Raw genomic sequence first — 25,383 nt, 5'->3', positions numbered from 1 at the left:
CAGCTATCCTGGGGCAGGGCTGCGTGTGCTCCCTCACGTGTTCTCCTACAAGGAGACGCACCCACGTTGAAGACCATGCTGGAAGGAAGAAGCCATATGGGGAAAACATGAGGGGGGGAGAAAAGTACATACATGTGTCCAGGACACTTGTAAGATTGTCCCGGATGTGCACGCAATTTTCATCCAAAGTATGAGTTCTATTGCGTAATTTAATTGTTGATAAAAGTAGGCTGTTTTAAAGGCATTGGACATATTTCAAGAAGCCGAATTGAAGAAGGTCCTCCTGTTAACAATGCCAGCATCATTCTTATCAATTATAAATAACGTTTGCTGTTGCACCAATTTGTTATGTAGGCCTAGTTTATTGGAGGTTTTATACTGGAAATGCATTCACTGGCAAATGTTTAAACCAGCAAAAGTAGAGAAAGCATTGTTGTTTTAATTTCCCATAACCTCATTCCTACACCCCTACTTTAAGAGAATGGTATAGTCTTGAGATTTGCCCTCCCCTTCTTGAATTTTTGCACCGCTAGGCTCAAATATTGATTGTGTGAGAACGCCATTGAGCAGTGTAATCAAATCATCCTCACAAACATTGGAAGGTGTATAAATAACAAGCGCTCGTTTGCTTTTTAGTCGAAAGGTATGAAAGGAAAGCAGTGTATACCTCATTTCCTCGTGTATTCGCTTTTAACGTGAAGACATCCATGGATACAGGTGACAACAGACGTAGACGGGCGAGGAGTGTGAGAGCCAAAATAACTGGTACGCAAGATGCGTCTGCGAAAAGGGAAAATGCAAACGTCCTAAGATCTTTGAGTGTTGGGAATACAGACGACAATTATGCCATGGAGGATGACGCTGGCTTTATCAAAAATTGGAGTTTGGAGCGAAAGGTCATGGCTCCGCGGTACAGTTTACTCCGTGAGGTCGGAAGGGGCAGCTATGGCGTGGTCTATGAAGCGATTGCACGGAGGTCGGGTGCAAGCGTTGCAGTAAAGAAACTTCGATGCGATGCACCAGAAAATGTCGAGCTTGCCTTGGCAGAATTCTGGGCCCTGGCTAGCCTTGAGAAACGACACGAGAATGTGGTGCAATTGGAAGAATGTGTGCTACAAAGAAACGGTATGGCTCAGAAAATGAGTCATGGGAACAAGCGATCCAAACAATACTTGCGGTTGGTGGAGACGTCATTAAAAGGTATGCTGCCTATGATGATTGTGTGGAAATCACAGTTCCATATAGTTAGATATATCAATTCACGTTACGTCATTTCTCTATGCCGGCAGCTGTCTTGTGGTATATGGTGGGCATTTTGTGTCGGTTCCATTGTCTAGTCAGTTCAACGAAAGTGTCAAATGAAACCAATGCGTGGAAGCGATTATTTATTTTTTGTCCTCCAGTGATGATGTAACCTAATTTAGATGTATTATAGTGGCCTCTTTTTGTCAAGCCATTGATTATCATATCCACTAGACTGGGACGTTTTTAATATTCTAGTAGTATGAACACCGTAGATTTTGACGCTCACCGGTAATTTTCAAGATCATTCGAGACGGTATAGCCTAGGTCAGGTTGAAGTGAAATGCTTGGAAACGATGTTACAATGAAGCAGCAATTGCATCAGTTATTGTCCGGTCTTGGGAGCTGTTTTTTACGTGAATACTTCAATCGGAATGCTTTTGAGCAAAGTCATTTGAGATACGTGAGTTGGTGTCACGTACCAGCTCTCATTGGGGGTCTTTGTGAGTGTCGTCATCTTGGCTCACTGAATGGAAGCCTCTTAAATGGTTGTCGCCCTCTTGTCACAATGCTGGCCCTCTCTGTTATGCAAGTGCTATTAGCCAGGCCATACCATACTCTGTAAGCCCTAGGGTTCACCCTGAAATATTTGTTTTCATTACAGTATAGAATGTCGATTTGCTTTTTGTTTTGAAGCGTTACGTTTACTTGCGTACAGTTTTATACCACTTGATTTGGTGATGGAATCAGTATTTAAAATACTTATTCGAGTGGGATAATTTATCCACAGAGGACAGATAATGATTGAGGTTCTCATTCTTCGCACGTAGATTGTATCCTGTTTTCAGGTAGGACCAGGACGATATCAGTAATCGCGATACTCATTAGTATTGTGGTAAGGAATTAAACATGAACAGGTTTTAACAACCGCCCTAATGTTGTAAACAAACATTAATTATGGTGTCATCTAGTCACATTTATGTATTGTCCCCAGGTAGGGCACACAATATTTAGCATGTATCATGTTTTAAAGGACTGAAGAATAAGGTCTGCTTCGTGTTTTCATTTTTGCCATGGAAAGAATATCGCAATAAGGCTATTGTCACAGCCTAGTTTCTGGTAGGCATAATTGCTGTATTTTATAGTGGGTCAAGGTCTTAACAGTTTGCTATGAGTGCATTCTTTACCACTCTTTCCACTCACAAGTTAAACTGCCTTGTCATGTGAAGTAGTTTCTCTTGTTTGTATTCAAATTAGTACCTATGATAGGATCAAAGTTTGCCTGATTTGATTGCCTCATTAATGTTGTGTTTAACCCTTTAGCCCGTTTGTCTTTAAATGGGGATCCATTTGATAAACATTCTTCTGATTTCTTGAGGTCATGCTTTGTTACAAAGCTTTGCATGAAGTTGCTCAAGGTTAGATTGTTGTTCAAGTAACGGAGGCATAGTGAAGAAAGCATTTGCAGATATCACTGTCTATAATATAGCCTAGGTTAATATGTATTAATGTAGGCCTAGGTTAATATGTATTAATGTAGGACTATGGTTTATATGTATTAATGTAGGCCTAGGTAATATTAGGCTTATAAGAAGTTTGTGTAGCACCATAGTCATATCTGTACCTGTTAGACGGCATTGTGTTGACAGTATACAAACAAGAGAACATTAAAGCTACTCCAAACCTGTTTTTTTTAACAGCCTAGCCCACTTGTAATTCCAAAATTTTGCAGCTTGTCACAACCTTTTTTCCTGGAACACACACACCCTAGATAATGGGAGTTGGATTAACTGAGGTTATAGACTGAAATGTCCAATATGACTTCCTTGGCAGTGCTGCGGCGATGGATTTTGTAATTAAAGCATCTTATGTGTACATTTTGGAATATTATCCAGTTTGGGTATTAAACTGTGATCAGAAAAGAGCCTAGTCATGATTGTTATTTTGTCAGGCTAATCGTTCATCTGTTTATAATTTCCTTTATTTTTCACAGTATTGGCTCATTTGGTATCCATGGTTCTGTAAGGTAGGGGTTCGTTTTACTGTTTAGTACTGCTGCACTTTTTTTTATTCATGTCCATCCATTGCAGGTGAGCGAGTGCTGAGCCACCCAGAGGAGCCCTGCTACCTTTGGTTCGTCATGGAGTTCTGTGAAGGTGGAGACCTGAACCAGTTCATCCTGTCGCGACGACCCAACCCGCTGACCAACAACAGTTTCATGCTCCAGCTCACCAGTGCCGTGGCCTTCCTGCATGAAAACAACATTGTTCACCGAGACCTCAAGCCTGACAACATCCTCATCTCTGAAAAGTCGGGGACACCAGTTCTCAAAGTCGCCGATTTCGGCCTCAGCAAGGTGTGTGCTGGCCTAGGGGGCGCTGGGAAGGACGACGAGGGCGAAGACAAGAACAAAAACGTTGTCAACGTCAACAAGTTCTGGTTGTCGTCGGCATGCGGCTCAGACTTCTACATGGCACCCGAGGTGTGGGAGGGCCACTACACGGCCAAGGCGGACATCTTCGCCCTTGGCATCATCATCTGGGCAATGCTGGAGCGGATCACCTTTATCGACGCTGAGTCCAAGCGCGAGCTGCTGGGAACTTACGTGAGGCAGGGCACCGACATCGTGCCAGTTGGCGAGGCACTGCTAGAGAACCCAAAGATGGTACTGAACATCCCGCAGAAGCGCAAGTCCTCCATGTCAGATGGGGTGAAGAAACTTTTGCAGGACATGCTGTCGGTCAACCCGCAGGACCGGCCCGATGCGCTTGAGCTACACAACAGGATGAACCAGCTCACATGTGCTGCGTGACCCCCCCGAGCATCGGAACTAGAACTCTTCCCCAGGTACTTATCCATACATTTAATCTTTTGTCTTGTTTTTGCATTGTCTACAATCAATGGTTGTTTCACGCTGGTTGTTTTGTCTAGATGTACTTTATTATCCACAAGCACTGTTCTGTTGACAGATTGGCTTTGAAAGATGTCTCCGTAGCCCAGTAGAGGTATGCTTAGTGACAGAAGGTTCTGGTCAGGGCATCGGCTCATAAGTTCCAAATGTTTGTGCTGCCTGCTCCCCAGATGTTTTCAACTGAATTCCTTTAGCTCCAGAAGTTTAAACTGGTTGAGGAGTCCAGGGATTTCTTCCTCATCCCAGCTGAAGGGCAGAGTTATTTCTATGTAGAGAGACACTAGTGAAAACATATGTGCAAAGAGATTAATTAATGGAAAATGTAATACATTTTTTATAATCAAGGCACGTCTTGCATATAACTGCATCCTTGATTTGTTTTGTTCATAACACCACTTAGGAAAAACTTATCAGAACAGGAAACACAAACTGCTGTTCAGTCAACGCTCCTTATGGGAAACGGCTTGGGTTATGTCAGGGCTTGACTGAACAGCGTGTACTGTATGTCCTCTATAGGTGTATCCATGTGTAGAGAAGAGCGCTGTTCTCAGTAGATATAGACTGTTTGTGTGAGGGTCATTTCCATGACCACCAACATATGAAGTTCATAGTAGCATTGAGCGCAGGTAGCCTAATGGTTAGTGTTGGGCCAGTAACCGAAAGGTTGCTGGATCGAAACCCGAGCTGACAAGGTAAAAATCTGTCATTCTGCCCCTGAACAAGGCAGTTAATCCACTGTTCCCCAGTAATCCACCATTGTAAATAAGAATTTGTTCTTAACTGACTTGCCTAGTTAAATACAGGTTCAATTAAAAAATCTCCATGGACAGAGAGCTGAGGCTTTAAATCCCCTTTAAACCAGTTACATAACAGGTTGGTGAGAAATGGGACGGCATCAGTAGGCAAGAATCTGCCACTGGCAGCCAAACAATGACAATCTGCATACAGTCCTCAGTGGTAGACTCAATGGATTTCAAATAACTGCAGAATATATGGAATACTAAAATTACTCTGGATTGATTCATGGGGATCCTAATAAAATATTATAGAACCCAGGCCTTCCTTCAACAAAGGACCATGTGGATTTAAATCTCTCATGAGTCTTAATAATTCACATACAAGCGACTGTACTCCGACTGTAGAATTCGGCCAGTATATAAATCTACCCTCCCCATCCGCCTAATTGTCAAATGTGACCCGGTGGAGCTACTGTCACTAAAGTTCAAGTAGAATTTTCCTATTCCTTTTTGATGTAAATGTCATGTTTTATAGAAGGGTTCAGACTTTTCCATTTTTGGGGGGGGGGGTCTCGTTTTTCAGAAACAATTAACTTACTCGTGTAGTATCAAGGCACGTAAAATACATGAACAAAAAACACCCAAATACGTCCTTTTAGAAACGGACACACTCAGTATAGTGGTGGTCTTTAGATGTATTATACATGAAATTGTCATTCCAAACTTTATCCGCTATATTCCATTTTGTGCATCACAAGCCGATTCCTCTACCAGCTGTGCTGTGTCTGTGCTATAAAGACACACTCGGCCTCCACAACTGCGTGGGGGAAACGACTCAACCAAAATTGATTATAACGTTGCGGATAAAGTTTGTAATGACATAATTTAATGTTTACAACATCTAAAGACTTGCATCACTATACTAAGAGTGTGTCCTTTTCGTAAAGGAGGGTGGGTGTTTTTTTGTTCCATGTCTTTTGTGTGTCCCGATACCTCACAACAAGCAATGATGAAGTGAATTGCAGCTTGGCAAAGTTTCCACGCAAAAAAAACACACAAAAAAGAGTCTGGACCCTTCTATAACAAAATAGAGGTTTTCTTCAGAAAAAGGTTTAACTTTAACCCGTTCCTTATCCCTTTTATAGTACCTTCTATCAGGAAGCCAGGCTTTAGAAGAAGCAAGGTTGTCATATCTGGAAAATGGTGTCTGTAATCAAGTTAATAAAAATTCCAGTGCAGTGCCTAACGAACTAAGTCACACTGTCACAAACTAGCTTCTTCATATTTAAGGTGATGTCACATACAACCCAAATATGACCCTATTACTGGGTTGTGTTCTTGCTGAGTAATGATATGATAAACAGTGCTATTGCGTCTTCGTGTCATGTTAGGGCCAAGTTTCAGTCAGCTGGGGTTTGTGGCTCAGACCCAGACAATGGTCCCACTGCAGTGGCTGCTGCAGGGAGTGGGACATGTAGGTCATAGCCTGGTAATGGTCTGCAGCAGGACTGCTGCATTGACTCAGCAATACTAAACACTGACCTAGGCCACAAGTCTGGTTTTGTAGGCTATAGTAAGATTAATGTATTTATTGTAGTGAATATGGCTGTTTGTCAATCTGTTTTTACACACTCCATGCCTGTCTTTCAGACTATGTAAACACACTGGTGAGTGTAGAGCCCCTCAGACTAGCTGGTGGTTTGACCAGTTCCAATGTCCTCCGTATGGCCAGTGTGAAAGACCTGAGTGTTTGTTTACCCTGGCCCGCATTCAGAGAAGGATTTCTGTGTGCAGTGTTAAGAGCCTCTAGTGTTTTAATGTCTCACGCTAGCTGCCGCTGACCCATTTGCGCTTAAGCCACACATTTAGGTCACGCAACCCATTTAGGTTATGCAACTGAAAAAGTCAGCTGGCTTGACATAACAGTAGGTTTTTTAATAGCTTAGTCATTGAGATTAAGTTGTTTATGGTTAGGTGTGAATGCTCTCAATTGTGGTTTTAGATTGTGTTATTTTGTCTTGGCCCTGAACTCCTCCTCCTGCCACCCACACAACCTTGTGATGGAGAGGTTGGAAGGCCTAGCTACAAGGCTACATCTCTTTTTCCTGCGCCCCTTTGGGTTTTTTGTGTGGGTTTTTTTGATTGAATATATCCACTTTTTTGTTTTAACTGAACATTCTTTGCATGTTAGCTCTGACTTAAATTATGCATTTATTTATATTTTCCCCCTTGTCTCCTCAGGTACCACTTTCAAACTTCCTGGACCCAATGAATCAGTGAAAGTACACTTTACTTTGGAAGACTGTGAAATATCTACCGTGAGAAAAGAAAAAGGAAGCATTCGAGCCAACTGCTAATTGATACCGCAAATGGAATTAGTATTCTTTCAGTACAGTTCTCAACCTATATTGTTACAGGGAATGTTTTACTTGGCCTGAAATTAATTGTACAATAATGATTACACATGTACTCCATTTGTATTGATATACCTGTTATATCTGCTGCTTTGTAGTAGGATGGCCATGTTTGTTTGTTTGTCCTGAATGTGTCTGTTTTGGGTTCAACCGGTGGCACTGTGTATCAAGACACGTTTGATATATGTTCAACACCTCGGCCACTTTGTGTGCATGCTTCACTGACACCCCACCATCTTGCCCCATCTTCCATTGACAAACTACATGATCCTACTGACAGCTTTTCATCCAGTTTCCCTTTAGCTTGTCCATCACTTGAAGGCATTACATAAAATGGTGAGCAAATTGTTGATTTGAAACCAGTGGACTGAAAATATATATTTCTTACAGATGGTCTGTGCACCTTTGCTTAAATGATTTAAATCCAAGTAGCCTTTTTTATTATGCCCCACCGTGCCTTGATAATCATCTGAAAGTGGGATTGAAATTACCATTTTAATTGTTTTCTTTCATTTGACACTTGTTTTCTTTCATTTGAATTTTGACTTTTTTGGGGGGAGGGTTTGGAAAGTGTGCATTTAAAGCCGATGGGTGCCATTTGAGATGTGATGAGATCGATGCTGTGGATATGGTGATATCACCCATAGGGATATTCTTTGATTTAGACTCAGCCCAGTCTTTGGTTAAAAGAAAAAATCTGTTTAAGGTGTACTGTGTTGGATTGCCCCTAAGAGACTGGCTACCACCTACATCACCTCTCCTCTCAACTCAGTATATTGACTGGTCATGTGTTTTTGCCATCTCACACTTTACATAAGAGCAGCATATTGATCTATTTGATTCTGTTTTAAGATTGTTTGTTCTATAAAAAAAAAATGTTTTTAATGATTTTCTTTTTGAGCCATTTTGTTGAAGGGTATTTTATCTTTGAGCTTCCCAAACACCTGGGAGGATCTTACATATCGCAAATGTGTGACAAACACGGGATGGCACGGTTTTCTATTCGGGATAGTGATTGTTGACTATTACTGAGAATCTTGATCACATTTAGAGAAATGTAACCTTTTGATCGGAGGAAATATCGACTGAAATTCACAATTGTTTTAGTTCAAAGTTAATTTTAACTACGTAACAAAACTACAATCTCAGATTTTTGTTGTTTCTTTGTAAAATCGTTGCAATTAATTGAGATCACTTTTAGTTCTGCATGGAAGTGTTTTCCTCTTTTGTGGTTTAGTCACTAAGCAGCCGTATAGACTTGTTTCCAATCCTCCTTTGTATTATGCTACCTCATTTGCCTGCACGTTTGCAGAGACTTTCCTCAACTGAGCCATCATGTTTGTCTGTGTATATATATTTTTCTGATTCTTTGGGAAGTGCAAGGTTGCGAATCCCATTGCTATCAGAACTAAGTTTATGTAAGTTGTCTGTTCTATTTAACAGTATTTTTCATATTTGTTGCTTAGTTTTCATTTAAGCAAAGAAAATGGGTAATTTCTTGTTTAACCTTAAGATCTAAAGGGTTATCCAAATTACACAACTTCAGTCATTTTACACAAGTGGAACGGGTCAGTTGGGTTTTCTTTTGTCTGTACCCATTTTGAGTTTGGTTTGCATTTAGCTGAAGCTTACTTTTAGGGCAGGCAATTGTCTTTCTAATACAATGGTCATCTTTCTCTTATGGTTTCTGCCATGTTTTGATCACCCTTCCCTTGAGAAATATACCTCATGTTCCACTACTTGTTTTCTGCCCGGGGTTGGTAAACTATGACCTGTAAGCAAGCTCACAGTCAGAATTGTTGTTTTTTGAGATACCTAATTTAACGAAAGGGACCATGGAGACAAGTATAAGAGACTGTATTTTTATTTTTTAAATTTAAGAATCTTATTTATACTACTTTAATTCAGTTTATTTCAAGCTCTTCATGCAATCTTTTTACTCAACTGAAAATATTCCTGTAGTGTACTGTGGCAGGTTTTCTGTACAAGAGGTGACACCAAATATCCCAATAGTCTCAGATGTACAGTAAAACTAACTCTTCTTTTGCTGCTGGGTTTGGTCAATTACAGATCTACCTGTCGATGTTTAGTAACGTGTGGTTTGCTGCTGATTAGAGACGCACTTTCGTCTCATGTTCTTTACTTTCTCAATCATGCAGAGATGGAGTATTTTATAGTTCCATTTGGTGATTCACACAACAAGCTTCTATGCAACCTTCCCTCACTAAAAACACTGTGTAACGAAGCAGGTTTGACCTGTTTTATTTTTTTGCTATTTTAATTGCTTGTCATCTTTCTCTGAGGGTTTAGAGGAGGAATCTCCATATTATCTTGATGTGAATTATGCTTCCTATCATTTCAATGGAATTCACTGTCCTTGGTCTGGTCTTAGAGCGTACTAGATATGTTAGCTTCAGTGAAGACTTCTCTTTGGTATTGTTGTGCATCTTTTGGTTTCTCTTCCAATAAAGTCTATGAACAAAAAGAACATTGGTTTTTTTTGTCCTTTCTGTAAGAGTTCTAGGAAGTGTGTAGTCTGCCTAGTGAGACTGCAGTAAAACAGTTCCTACCAAAGCACTTTGGCATTGGTTTTTATAATGGTTAGATGATGCCTGTGCTTGTTTAAACATGCCTTAAGCCCAATACCCAAAGGATATTTTCACATTATCGCCTAGTTAAGTAAATATAAAATTAGCTGGGAAGGGGCAAGTCTTTTACAAAGAGAAGCTGTCTCCCTTGAGGCTTGTCTTTTTATTTATTATGGATCCCCATTGGTTCCTGCCAAGGCACCAGCTACTCTTCCTGCGATCCAGTGAAATTAAGACAGTTATACAATTTAAAAAACATTTCACAACACATTGTGCCCCCTCAGGCCACTACTCTACCACATATCTACTACCAAAACCCATGTGTGTGTGTGCATGTGTCTGTCTGTGCACGTGTCTCCACAGTCCTCGCTGTTCCATAAAGTGTTTTTTATTTTTACTGCTTGCATGAGTTACTTGACTTGGAATAGAGCTCCATGTAGTCATGGCTCTATGTAGTACTCTGCATCTCCCATAGTTTGTTCTGGACTGTGAAGAGACCCCTGGTGGCATGTCTTGTGTGGTATTTATATATATATATATGCCATTTAGCAGACGCTTTTATCCAAAGCGACTTACAGTCATGTGTGCATACATTCTACGTATGGGTGGTCCCGGGAATCGAACCCACTACCCTGGCGTTACAAGCGCCATGCTCTACCAACTGAGCTACAGAAGGACCATTTATGGGTGTCCGAGCTGTGTGCTATTCGTTTAAACAAACAGCTTAGTGCATTCAACATGTCAATACCTCTCAAAAATACAAGTAGTGATGAAGTCTATCTCTCCTATACTTTGAGCCAGGAGAGATTGACATGCATATTATTGTTAGCTCTTCGTATACATTTAAGGGCCAGCCATTCTGCCCTGTCCTGGGCAAATTGTACTTTTTCTAAGTCCCTCTGTGGCAGCTAACCACATGACTGAACAGTAGTAGTCCAGGTGTGACAAAACAAGGGCCGGTAGGACCTGCCTTGTTAGTGCTGTTTAGACAGTGCTTTATTATGGACAGACTTCTCCCCATCATAGCTACTGTTGTATCAATATGTTTTGGCCATGACAGTTTACAATCCAGGGTTACTCCAAGCTGTTGAGTCTCAACTTGCTCAATTACCAAATTATTCATTACAAGATTTAGTTGAATGAATGATTTGTCCCAAATAAAATGCTTTTAGTTTTGGAAATATTCAAATCAAAATTTAATTGTCACATGCGCTGAAAATAGCAGGTGTAGACCTTACTGTGAAATGCTTAGTTACAAGCACTTGACCAACAATGCAGTTCAAGAAATAGATTTAAGAAAATATTTACTAAATAAACTAAAGTAAAAAATACAATAAAAAGTAACCCAATAAAATAATAACGAGGCTTTACATGGGGGTACCGGTACCAAGTCAATGTGCAGGGGTACAGGTTAGTCAAGGTAATTTATACATGTAAGTAGGGGTAAAGTTAGTCCTAACTTACCCATTCTGAATGCAGCTCTTTAGTGTTGTAGTGGTTTCACCTGCTGTGATAGCTGGTGTGTATAGTGTTGAGTCATCAACATTGATTGGTTGATTCTGGTTTTGTTCATTCTAGAATAACCCCCCATCACAACAGATGGGCCTTTGGAGCTGCGATGTCAAATGGCCGTCTCCCTCTAAGCAAGTTCAACAGAGGGAGTCTTGTGTGACTTCCACAAACACTGCATTCACACAACAGAAGTACAGTATGTAGCTATCCAAACGTGCTATTGGCACCTCTGACTGCACAATTCAAAATTAAATGCAGCGAACCCAGAGAGTCTTCTCAGAATCTAACACCCTAAAAAAATGTAACATTAAAAAGATATGATAGGGCGCAGTGGATCTGCGGATTTCAAAGAGATGTTAGAAGGTGCCAGACTGCCAGTAATGATGTCAACAAGCCCACTCATATTACGCGTAATTAGAATCACCTCATGAAAATCATCTCGTAAAGAACACGGGTAACATGTCACAACACATCCCAAGTCACACCAGGTGAATTCCCCTCAGGGGTGATGCTGTATTCATATGAACAGGAGGAAAAACAAGACAGAATAACACAACTGACGTTTTGTGTCAGGAAGAGGAAACCGCTCTCCAACGGTCTTAAGAACTCTCCATCCTGGCAACTGAAAAGAAAAGGTCATATATAATGAAGAAAATACAACTGTAAAAATAATACATGGTGTAGGTGAAATTGCCATGGGCCACTGCCTCAAAAAAAAAAAATTGGTGGGGGGTCTGGAGGGCGGAGGGCCACAGATTGTATATGAACACGTCATTGTGTCGAAATGTGAAGAATTGCAGAGAATTTGCTTTAAAGTAACTGTCCAGCGTTTCCAGATTTTGAATAAATATGTCCTATAGTTAATTACAAAATCCGTGAGTTCCACTTATACTGCATTTTCAAAATACCACTCCATATACACCCCTCCAGATACCCCTCCAGATACCCCTTCATATACCCCCCTCCAGATTCCCCTCCATACTCCCTCAAAATACCCCCTCCATATACCCTCCTTACACCCCTCCAGATACCACTCCATACCCCCTCCAGATACCCCTCCAGATACCCCTCCTTACACCCCTCCAGATTCCCTCCCAGATACCCCTCCATATACCCCCTCCAGATTCCCCATCCATACCCCCTCCATACCCCATCCAGATACCCCTCCATATACCCCCTCCAGATACCCCTCCATACCCCCTCCAGATACTCCTCCAGATACCCCTCCATACCCCCTCCAGATACCCCTCCATACCCCCTCCATACCCCATCCAGATACTCTCCCAGATATCCATCCATATATCCCCCTCCAGATACCCCTCCAGATACTTCTCCAGATATCCATCCATATACCCCCCTCCAGATACCCCTCCAGATACCTCTCCAGATACCCCTCCATACCCCCTCCAGATATCCCTCCAGATACCCCTCCATACCCCCTCCAGATACCCCTCCAGATACCTCTCCAGATATCCATCCATATACCCCCCTCCAGATACCCCTCCAGATACCTCTCCAGATACCCCTCCATACCCCCTCCAGATACTCCTCCAGATATCCCTCCACATAACCCCCTCCAGATACTCCTCCATAAACCCCTCAAGAGAATAATAATTTGTCATCTCTAACAGTGTAGAATTGCAGGATCTGTGTTTTAAAATGTAAAAAAACATTCCGGGTAGGACCTTGTTCGCCCCCCAATATCTACACCACAATTTTGCCTTGTGACGCATGGTAAACACAATGACAACTTTATATTGGTACTTTGTCCACCGTAACTGAGTTTACTAGTTGCTAATAGTTTCTGCAAGTGGCCATTTCTGTTGATTTCTAGAGATAGAATCTTAATTATGGGAAAGGCTACAAAGGTTTCTGCCTTACTGACTACATATATGAGTCTGGCAGAGCACCAGTCTCCTGGGGTACCCTGGGGTGTGACACCAGTGGCAAAATGACAAAAACAAAGGATTTCTTCCATTGTTCTTTGTGAAACGTCCTTACAAGTCATTTCCCAGCCCATTGTCATTGAGGAGCATTAGTAGTGCAACACATAGTCACCTGTGTAGATGACATAAGCATAATGTCCTAACCATGCATGCCTCTGCACAGTTCTGTTCTAGATAATAAAGACAGTGTGAGAAAATGGAGGGTTGTGCTCACTGCTCACCCTGGCACCAGAGCACCACATTCGGTGCCCCTCTAATTGTGTCACTCCTCCCAGTACAGGCAAGGCACCGCGGGGAGGGTTGTCTAAGAACCACCCCCCTCCCTCCAGTAAGAGCTCCAACAACATGTCACCTAACAGTGTACTAACATGGCCATGAAAGCCAGGGTCAAAAAACCCACAACAGCCCACCAAAGAGCTGCTGACCTCTCGTAAAAATATATTTTTCACTTTATCAACAAAAGGGTCATTAGATACATGATGGAATGGTCTGTCGACTTCAAGATGAGTAATAAGAAACATTATGTGCTCTATGACAAAGCGCTATTGACATTGATGTTGTTTTAAGGTCAACGGTGACGAAAGGAGATAAAGGAGAGGGCATGTTTCTTTCCCATTTGCTGAAATCCCTGAAGAATTTCCTGGTCTAGAAAACTGACATGAGGAAGGGTAACGTTCCAACTGAAAACAAAGGACCGAAAAAGACTTCAATTAACACATTTTCCTCATTTTATTGTTGTTTTCTCGTCCGGATGGCTGTTAATTAATGAATAAATAGGTACAGAATATTACATAACAATTCACACAAGTTCTATTCCAAGTTCTAGACCCACTTTTCTCAGGGGTTACTGATATAGATGCCCTTGTTTGTGAGGAGCAATCAAACCAGGTGTTCAGTTGGTGGTGCATTTACAATCATTTTGCTACACCCATAATAACATCTGCTAAACACATGTATGTGACCAATACATGTTTGTTTTTTTGGTGTCATATGCATATCCACTCAAAAACATTTTTCATGTTTTTCTTCATTAGTCCACTGTTAAAGCTGCAATATGTAATTTTTTGGGTGACCTGACCAAATTCACATAGAATTGCCATTCTCATTGAACACAAGTGTAAGGAGTGGTACATCGGTTCTATGTGCTCTATTTCTATGCTTCCCATTCATAAGTTTTTGCATCTTTTACTTTCAGTTTTCTACACCAGTTTCAAACAGCTGAAATTACAATATTTTGGTTTAATGAAAATATATTTCACAGCGGTTTAAATGGTACAATGTTTCTCTACACCTTTCAAACTCAACTCGGGACCTCGAAGCCAGTTTCACTGCATTTTGTCATTGTTCCCCTCTAATCAGGGACTGACTTAGAACTGGGACACCGGGTGTGTTTAATTCATTTTCAGGTAGAACAGAATACCAGCAGGCAACGGACCTTGTAGGGTAAAGGTGCTCTACATAATCCATGGCTTGTTTTGTCACATAATCTGAAATTAGGCAAACTATTTGTACTTGCAACCAGGAACTGGCGGAGCGCCTTCTGCATATTGCACCTTTAATACAGTCCCAAAATGTTTTGCATGTCAGCAGTCACGATATTGGACACGATATTGGCCTTTCAAGAAGCGAAGTGTCACTTGCCACATCATCATGATGATGTAAAACGCGTCATCATATGATTCAAAACGCATCATCATGATGATGTGGCAAGTGACACTTTGCTTCTTGAAAGTCCACTATCTTGAAAACTTGACCGCTAACATGCAAAATATTTTGGGACTGTGTCAACAGTGGACTAATGAAAAAAATACCAAAATATAGTTTTTGAGTGGAATTTTCCTTTAAGAGGACCAGACTGACATGTGGTAGTAAGTAAGGACTACACAACAGCCAGCCAACAACCACACAATACAGCTAAACATGGGAGACAAAGACAAAAACAGGAAGCTACAGCAAGAATATGGTGGAAGGGGATTTCGCTAACAGGGGGAGAGTGTGGACAAAGTTAGGTATTTGCTCACTGAACATGGGGGAGGGGTAGCATCTATGAAAATGAGAGGGTGAGTGGAGAAAGGCTGCTAGGGGGAAGAGGAAGAGCATGTGTGTGTGTGTGTGTGTGTGTGTGTGTGTGTGTGTGTGTGTGTGTGTGTGTGTGTGTGTGTGTGTGTGTGTGTGTGTGTGTGTGTGTGTGTGTGTGTGTGTGTGTGTGTGTGTGTGTGTGTGTGTGTGTGTGTGTGTGCGTGTGTGCGTTTCTATGTCTGGGTGTGTGTGTGCCTGCACATACATCTGTGTGTCTGCACTCAATGACCGGGCAGAGGGAGGCACCGAGGGAATGGCAGGATCACGAGGGTGGGTTTGCAGCCTTGTGTGTGAATGGAGTCAGTTGCTGATGATGTTATGTCAGCTGACTGACAAACACTGGTGTGTGGAAGGCAAGTCTGATAGACAGTAACTGATAGCCCAGTGTGTTAGAGCTTAGTAGTGCTTATTGTGACTGAGTAGTACTTTCAATGTAAATGTGTTGTATTGTTTACGCCACACCTAGACTAATAGGTCTAGAGGCAAAATAGAGGGGCAATAGTACTACTGTAATGGGGAATTAAACCAAACGCTGTAGCTCATTTTCTGACGTATGACATGTTTGTTTGTTTGACAGATTATTCGATTGTATGGATGTGTCTTGATCGCCACAATGGCCAACACACAGTACAGTTGCGTGATAATACGCAAACACATACTGATGTAAGCATTATCATATTACAAAGCCAGAGACCGTTTCCAAGTACAGGTATTCAAATATATTTTCTCTGCCAATAACCTGTCAGGTAAACTCACTAGGCACACGGCCATCAAATATCTACTTCTCTCACATTACATGCCTCAACGCTCATAGAAAAACAAACAAAACTTCCACTAATTCATGAGCACAGCCGATTGGGCCTTTGAAGCTGTCAAATGTGTTTAACAGGTGATTTAGGCTGATATGGTATGACAGATTTCTGTGGCTATTGATCAAAACAAAACAGCCTGACAGAGCGCACCAGTATAATCCCATTTAGCAGGAGCACGTAACCCCAAACCCCTAACCTTATACTTTTTTTTCACACTACTGAGCTATTCCTGGGCTGGCTACACATCCATCACTACTGTACTATTCCTGGGCTGGCTACACATCCATCACAACTCTATTATTTCTGGGCTGGCTACACATCCATCACTACTGTACTATTCCTGGGCTGGCTACACATCCATCACTACTGTACTATTCATGGGCTGGCTACACATCCATCACTACTGTACTATTCCTGGGCTGGCTACACATCCATCACTACTGTACTATTCCTGGGCTGGCTACACATCCATCACTACTGTACTATTCCTGGGCTGGCTACACATCCATCACTACTGTACTATTCCTGGGCTGGCTATGCATCCATCGCTACTGAGCTATTCCTGGACTGGCTACGCATCCATCACTACTGTACTATTCCTGGGCTGGCTACACACCCATCACTACTGTACTATTCCTGGGCTGGCTACACATCCATCACTACTGTACTATTCCTGGGCTGGCTACACATCCATCACTACTGTACTATTCCTGGGCTGGCTAAACATCCATCACTACTGTACTATTCCTGGGCTGGCTACACATCCATCACTACTGTACTATTCCTGGGCTGGCTACGCATCCATCGCTACTGTACTATTCCTGGGCTGGCTACACATCCATCACTACTGTACTATTCCTGGGCTGGCTACGCATCCATCGCTAGGGAGCCATTTCTGGGCTGGCTACGCATCCATCGCTAGGGAGCCATTTCTGGGCTGGCTACGCATCCATTGCTAAGGAGCCATTTCTGGGCTGGCTACGCATCCATCGCTACTGTACTATTCCTGGGCTGGCTACGCATCCATCACTACTGAGCTATTCCTGGGCAGGCTACACATCCATCACTACTGAGCTATTCCTGGGCAGGCTATGCATACATCACTAGTGAGCCATTTCTGGGCTGGCTACGCATCCATCTCTACCGTGCCAAGTCAAGCTATCTTGAGCTGGTTACGCATCCATCACTACTGAGCCAAGCCAAGTTGTCCTGGGCTGGCTATGCATCCATCACTACTGAGCCAAGCCAAGCAGAGCTGTCCTGGGCTGGCTACGAATCCATCACTACTGAGCCAAACCAAGTTGTCCTGGGCTGGCTATGCATCCATCACTACTGAGCCAAGCCAAGCAGAGCTGTCCTGGGCTGGCTACGCATCCATCACTACTGAGCCAAACCAAGTTGTCCTGGGCTGGCTATGCATCCATCACTACTGAGCCAAGCCAAGCAGAGCTGTCCTGGGCTGGCTACGCATCCATCACTACTGAGCCAAGCCAAGTTGTCCTGGGCTGGCTATGCATCCATCACTACTGAGCCAAACAAGGCAGAGCTGTCCTGGGCTGGCTATGCATCCATCACTACTGAGCCAAGCCAAGCAGAGCTGTCCTGGGCTGGCTACGCATCCATCACTACTGAGCCAAACAAGGCAGAGCTGTCCTGGGCTGGCTATGCATCCATCACTACTGAGCCAAACAAGGCAGAGCTGTCCTGGGCTGGCTATGCATCCATCACTACTGAGCCAAACAAGGCAGAGCTGTCCTGGGCTGGCGATGCATCCATCACTACTGAGCCAAACAAGGCAGAGCTGTCCAGGGCTGGCAAGGCATCCATCACTACTGAGCCAAACAAGGCAGCGCTGTCCTGGGCTGGCAAGGCATCCATCCCTACTGATGGAACCGCACTGGAAGGGACAATATGAAAAGAAAAATATCAGAGCCAGCACGGTACGATTTGGGGCAGGCCAACGTGTGATTCATGCATTCGATTCCTGTGCTACGACAGGAAACATACTCAGACAAGTGCACTTTGTCCCCTACCCCCTACCCCCAAGGGCCTAGGCCTGTCATGTAGATCTGAAAGAGTTGGATAGGTAAAAGGGAAATGGTGGTAACTCCACCTTCCCCTATGTGGAAATGTTGCCATATTGCTTCATACCAATTCCATCTTTCTGATCTGAATGTACGTTAGGGCTAGTCAGGGGCTATGTCTCTGGACAGTGCCAAACAACTCAGGCACTCAAAACAAACCACTTTTACATTCACTTCCCTCCAGACGCTCAATTTGAACCCTGTGACCTCTAGTATAATCCACAAAAGGCTTCCTTTCCTCAGTGTAAATCCTAGAGCCATAACACCACAGTGTCAATCCAAACCACGTGACTGGGGCCTTCCTCATGATCTCATACATGGTTAGTTTAGCTTTTCCATTTCCTCTCACTGCAGTCTTACAGCTTTAACAGCAGCAGGTGGTTGGAAGGCACAGTCCTCTTCTATTTCAGGAAGTCGACATGCAATGTAAACCTGGTCAGTGGAGTAAAGTTAACAGACTATTTCATTAAAACCCATTCATAGTTTGTGGATCTTTATTTTATGACATCCATGTGTATACACTGAGTGTACAAAACATTAGGAACACTGTCCTAATATTGAGTTGCACCCCCTTTTGCCCTTAGAACAGCCTCAATTCGTCAGGGCATGGACTCTACAAGGTGTCAAGCATTCCAAAGGGATGATGGCCCATGTTGACTCCAATGCTTCCCACTGTTGTGTCAAGTTGGCTGGATGTCCGTTGGGTGGTGGACCATTTTTGATACACATGGGAAACTGTTGAGAGTGAAAAACCCAGCAGTGTTGCAGTTCTTGACACACTCAAACCGGTGCGCCTGGCACCTACTACCATACCCCGTTGAAAGGCACTTCAATATTTTGTCTTCTTTAACCTCTCCTCACCTTCATCTACACTGATTGAAGTGGAATTAACTGTAAGGCATCAAAGCTTTCACCTGGATTTACCTGGTCAGTCTATGCCATGGTGTGTGGAGCAAAGCTAAGGTGAGAAGATGGTTGCCTTGACTGTTCGTGACAGGACCATTTACTGCTGGAGTGAATATCTGACGGTGATTGGAAAGGAGAGACGTTCTGTGTAATTACATGAAAAAATACTTTATTTATTTTCCTGGGAGTCTATCTATACAGGACGGACAGATGGAATCTTGGAATGTGACAGTGGGATTTTGTGAGTTCAATTATGGAAACGATTTAACCTTGTAATTGCTCACACAATCTGTCACCCACAGTGACAAGCCTGTCATTACAATTACAATCATGGCTAAAATATTTTCTGGCACAACCCACCTGCAGGTGTGATCTACCAACACGTGAGTATATATCAGAACACTGGTTCCATTGTTGAAATGCTCAGATTTTCCGACTATCATCCATTTACTTCCCTTTTGATTTTGAGGAATCTCTTTATAGTTGTGTCACTTGACTGAAAGTACAGTACCAGTCAAAGGTTTGGACACACTTACTCATTCAAGGGTTTTTACTATTTTCTACATTGTAGAATATTAGTGAAGACATCAACACTATGAAATAACAGATGGAATCATGTAGTACCCAAAAAAGTGTAAAACAAATCTAAATATATTTTAGATTTTAGATTCTTCAAAGAAGCCACCATTTGCCTTGATGACAGCTTTGCACACTCTTGCCATTCTCTTAACCAGCTTCATAAGGAATGCTTTTCCAACAGGCTTGAAGGAGTTCCCAGATATGCTGACCACTTATTGGCTGCTTTTTCTTCACTCTGCGGTCCAACTCATCCCAAACTATCTCAATTGGATTGAGGTCGGGTGATTGTGGAGGTCAGGTTATCTGATGCAGCACTCAATCACTCTCCTTCCTGGTCAAATAGCCCTTACACAGCCTGAAGTTGTGTTTTGGATCATTGTCCTGTTGAAAAACAAATGATAGTCCAACTAAGCGCAAACTAGATGGGATGGCGTGTCGCTGTAGAATGCTATGGTAGCCTTGCTCGTTAAGTGCGGCAGGGTAGCCTAGTGGTTAGAGCGTTGGACTAGTAACCGGAAGGTTGCAAGTTCAAACCCCTGAGCTGACAAGGTACAAATCTGTTGTTCTGCCCCTGAACAGGCAGTTAACCCACTGTTCCTAGGCTGTCATTGAAAATAAGAATTTGTTCTTAACTGACTTGCCTAGTTAAATAAAGATAAAATAAAAACTAATGAAATACATTCCACAACTTAACTTTCAACAAGGCACACCTGTTAATTAAAATGCATTCCAGGTGACTACCTCATTAAGCTGGTTGAGAGAATGTCATCAAGGCAAAGGGTGGCTACTTTGAACAATCTCAAAAATATAATATATTTTGATTTGTTGAATGCTTTTTTGGTTACTATATGATTCCAAATGTGTTATTTCATAGTTTAGATGTCTTCACTATTATTTCACAATGTAGAAAACAGTAAAAAATAAAGAAAACCCCTTGAATGAGTATGTGTGTCTAAACATTTGACTGGTACTGCATGTATGTGTCCCTCAGATGTTGTAACACCAGGATATGGACACTTGCCCGTACTTCCTCTCCTAGTGTCTGTGGCACTGTTGAGTTTCCTGTTTCAGTGTACAGACAGGGTGAAGTTGCTCCTAGACGGTGATCTTGGGTCAGTTTTGCATTTCCCACACTAATGGTTAAGGTTAGGATTGGGGGAGAGGAAGTACCTTGGGGAAACTTTACCCTGGGGCCATAGAGAGAGGCACAATATAATTTATTTTCTTCTTGCCACTCAAACCAGGTTAATCCTAATCTCATTGGTCCTATTATAACATGGCAGGGCTAGGATTCAAGTTCGTAGTGAAATTGGTGGGTAAGGATCATTGGATGAATAGGGACACTGATTGGAGCAGTGATTAATGTCTTCATATATTGGGCCTATACGTAGCCTTGGCTTGTGCACGCCAGAGCAGCTCGTAGGAGCAGGAGCCTATATCCTGTTTCTATGGCGTGAGGCATCTTAATGGCAGCTTTGGATAAAAATGTCTTCTAAATGGCATAAATATTGATGTACATGTACACCACCTGGACAGGACGCTAGTCTATCGCAGAGCCTTACCCTTCATCTATTTAGTTAATACTAAGTGCCAAACAGAGATGCATCTGGCCCCAGTCGTTTTGTACGACTTAGCCAGGGATCGAACTCCCAACCTTCCAAACTTTAACCACAAGCCCACTAAATAAGTTAAGTCCTATACTTAATAAGTAATCCTTCTCACCCCCCCCCCTTAAAAGATTTAGATGCACTATTGTAAAGTGGCTGTTCCACTGGATGTCATAAGGTGAATGCACCAATTTGTAAGTCGCTCTGGATAAGAGCGTCTGCTAAATGACTTAAATGTAAATGTAAATGTATACTGACAGATATATTTGAGCAGATCCAATAGGCATGGAGGTGTATGTTCCTTAGACCATAGGTTATGGAACATGTTGAGACATCACACTAGTTATGATAGTGATGATTCACAGTTTGTGCAAATTCAAAGTGGTGACTGATATCAAACCAATTGAGGGGTCTAAAGCAACATGTTTACGTCAATGTGCCAGGCCATGCAAAACTGAAAATGAAAAACTGATCCCAGATCAGCATCTAGGGGCAACCTCACCCTACACCCGTATTGTATAACCAGGTAAGGCCATGTAAAGTCATTATCTGAATTTAAGTTAATCTCTACTGCTGCAATGTTAGTTTGACCTCATGAGGATTATCACTCGGCAGAGTGCAGTTCCGTTGCTTGAGCAGAGAGTCATGGTTAAAATTGGATTATTGAACCAGGTGGCCTTCTCCCCACCCAAGGGAAAGAATGGAACTGATAGGAATTGATTTGTCAAATCTCATGATATTTGTCAGACAACAATAATAAATAAAACAATTCAAAGTGTTTGAAACTAAACATACATATTTTATCTTAAATTGTCTTTTAGACCTAGCAAACAAGAGTACTTCTCACGGTCGTGCTGCCAATCATTTATATCCAAATCTTCAGTAATCTTTTTACAGTAATTGATTAGTTCAATGATTTCATGGACGCACTAAAAAAAAACATTCTGGTCAGTTTGTATTCAGATGTTGCGTTCCCACGGCTGCTACCAAAGGAAATTAGGTCACCTAAGATGGAGGGTGTGTGTGTGTGTCAGTCACCAAAAGGGTTGAGTTCAAAAAGGGTTATGACTGCTTCTCAAATGGAATACTATTCCCTATATAGTGCACTACTGATGTAGAGCTCTAAATGGGAAAAAGTGTGCCATTTAGGATTTAACCTGGTTCTTCTTCCTAGAACAGAAAGAGCGAATAGCGAGTGGACTTCTGCACCTTTAAAAGAGTAACAGTGAATGAAGAGAGGACTACTGTACCTTTAAAAGAGTAACAGTGAATGAAGAGAGGACTACTGTACCTTTAAAAGAGTAACAGTGAATGAAGAGAAGGCTACTGTACCCTTAAGAAATAAACAGTGAATGAGGAGGTGGTGGGGGGGGGTCCTGGGCCTCACAACCAATGGAGAGGTACACATTGTACAGAGACAAAGGTTACCTCACAAATGGCACCCTCTTACCTCTATAACCCGCTACTTTTGACCAGGGCCCATCAAAATCTAAAATCATATCAGAGTTTTGTCTTATGCACAGGATACAGTGGTGTGTAAACTGTACAATTAAATGTTTACTGAGTGGTCTGGCCATAGGGGTCTGGTCAAAAGTAGTGCACTGTCTATGTAGGGATAGGGTGTAATTTGGGACGCAACCAGAGACAGAGACAGACAGTCTGTCGACATGTAGGCCTGATGCTCATATTTCGCCTTATCAGGCTTGCCATGAATGGGCAAAATGTGACCATGTGCTGACAAGCAGAGGCAAAACTGGTGCGCTTTGGGGGAATTTCCCCCTTGTAATCACTGTATGATCTGAAGAACCTTTATTGGTTTCTTAGTAACAGATTCTCTCTATGGTGTTTTTTGGTCTGAATAGAAGGTCATTGGGTGGAGAGGTCCATCATCACAGATCAGTCCTGGAAAGCAATGGTGTTGCTGATAACAGACTGCATAGACTTTTACTGAAATACCTCCCACATAAACAATGTAAAACATAATAGACGCTGCCCCCTAATAGTAGAATCTGTACATTGCCATATTCATGCTATCTATGGTTTATAAACAAATCTCAACCGAATTGGATAAAACAAATATTTTAAATTGGGTGTTGGATGAAATGCAATGTGGAATCCAATAGAAATGACGGATTTATAAGTTAAGGCGAAGCAAAACAACTATGTTGACAAAGTGATGGTAATACCATTATAGAATAGAGCTTATATAACAATTCATCCAATTATAGCCTTATAAGATGTCAGAGATGTTGTCATTTCAATATGAAAAACACTGGTGACAGAAGACTTAATCATGTAGCTAGAATAAACATTTGGAATATTCTCTTGACAAATCCAGTCATATGATTGAATATAATTGTTGAAACAAGCCTATGTAATGATGATTTAGAATGTGTCCCAAATTGTACTTTATTCCCTACATAATGCACTACTTTTGACCATAGGTCCTGGTCAAAAGTAGTGCACTATATAGGCCAGGGAATAGGATGCCATTTGGGACGCAACCCCAGCTTTTAACGCTATCTCACTCAGCTGTGCTGTGCAAATACAACTATCTTCAATTGAACAGACAGTGATCAGTAATGTAGTAGATCTACACTTGATAACTCTGATATACTCATATTATGAGTACATCAAAGTTATTACATTACTCACTGGACTATTAGTCACAGATTGGAATGAATGCATTAGAGGTTGATAATGTCATCTCTGTCATAATGTCATCTCCTTAATGTCATGTCCATCCAATAATGTCAGGGGTGAACCATTATCTCAAATCAATGTTTATTGGTCGTGTAGGCTACACAGATTTGCAGATGTTATTGCACGTGCAGCGAAAATACTTGTGTTTAGGGGTTATTCTCCTGGCACCAGTCCGCCAGGGCTCTCACCTCCTCCGTGTAGGCTGTCTCATCGCTGTTGGTAATCAGGCCTACCCCTGTTGTGCCAGAAGAGGCCTTATAGAAATGCTTTGCAATCGAAACAGTATAGGCCTATGGTCATTTATGATCATTTAAATGAATATAGACCATAATTCTTGGTCTTACATTGTGAAACAACAATTAATTTCCAACTGAAATGCAGCTAGCCTTTTGATTTGGAACCTGGGCACCCTTGAAAATGACAATTTCCTTCAGCTGATTTTTCAGTAGGCTACTTTACCTCATAAGTTTGTTATTCATTTTATAATTACATGTATTAAAAGTACATTTCTTCTTTGAGAAGTTTTTGGTACAAGATGACGCTGACAGACATGGAAGCTCGCTCCTAAGTCCAAGCATTTCACTACACCCACAATAACCTCTGCCAAATATGTGTATGTGACCAATAACATTTGATTTGATCTTCCCGAGTGCACATGGTATGATTAGCCTAATGAACACACAAGTGAAATGACTTGGGACTGGTTTTCCAATGTTAGGCTATATTTGTGCGTGTATACGGCTTTAGATCATAGTCCTAACAATTGTTTTGAAGGTTCAATCCTATAAATCTATTGTACAATCAGATGATGTGATTAACAAGTCATTACTGCAGTTCCAGTGACAATTGTATAAAGCAACAGATGGTCTTTACTGCCACTTTGTGGTCGTCAATAGATGGTGCAGCTCTCAATAATCTCTCCATCATAGGTTTAAATGTCGGATTACGTCCTTTTCTCTCTAATAAAAATGTGTTGTATTATCTACTGGAAAACATAGATTTTGGAATGAAAATGTCTTGCATTTCATGGTATTGGGGTAGGCCTAACGGGTGTAAAAATAGGCTAGTAAGTGCAAAGTCATTCGAAAAGACGCATGATCTCGCAAATGATTAATAGGCTAATAATCAATGTTATCGAACATTCAGTTTGCAAACGCATTATAAAGAGGTATAATATGTCAAATATATATATATGTAAATAAAAAATCGTTTACAATCTGATAGGTTACTGGAAGCAGAAGATGATCCATTATATTGTAATGA

At 41.8% G+C, this 25,383-nt stretch overlaps 1 protein-coding gene across 1 annotated transcript; it reads left to right on the top strand.

Annotated features, from left to right (window-relative positions):
* The first annotated feature begins 522 nt into the window (after positions 1-522).
* Positions 523-9,792, top strand: LOC118400594 (serine/threonine-protein kinase 35-like). The gene is made up of 3 exons (XM_035797595.2): positions 523-1,200; positions 3,333-4,089; positions 7,132-9,792. Exons 1-2 carry the CDS (start codon positions 708-710, stop codon positions 4,052-4,054), a joined length of 1,215 nt encoding a protein of 404 aa, XP_035653488.1. The 5' UTR covers positions 523-707; the 3' UTR covers positions 4,055-4,089; positions 7,132-9,792.
* Positions 9,793-25,383: the final 15,591 nt, after the last annotated feature.

Source organism: Oncorhynchus keta, chromosome 21 (genome assembly GCF_023373465.1).
Source record: "Oncorhynchus keta strain PuntledgeMale-10-30-2019 chromosome 21, Oket_V2, whole genome shotgun sequence".
NCBI lineage: Eukaryota > Metazoa > Chordata > Actinopteri > Salmoniformes > Salmonidae > Oncorhynchus > Oncorhynchus keta.
Note: the sequence above shows the minus strand (reverse complement) of the source record. Positions and strands in the feature narration are given on the sequence as shown.

Excerpts from the sequence above, each read along its gene's own strand:
- LOC118400594 (XM_035797595.2), top strand. The coding sequence starts at position 708 with ATGGATACAGGTGACAACAGACGTAGACGGGCGAGGAGTGTGAGAGCC. Across the intron at positions 1,201-3,332 it reads GGTGGAGACGTCATTAAAAG|GTGAGCGAGTGCTGAGCCAC; the intron begins GTATGCTGCCTA and ends CATCCATTGCAG.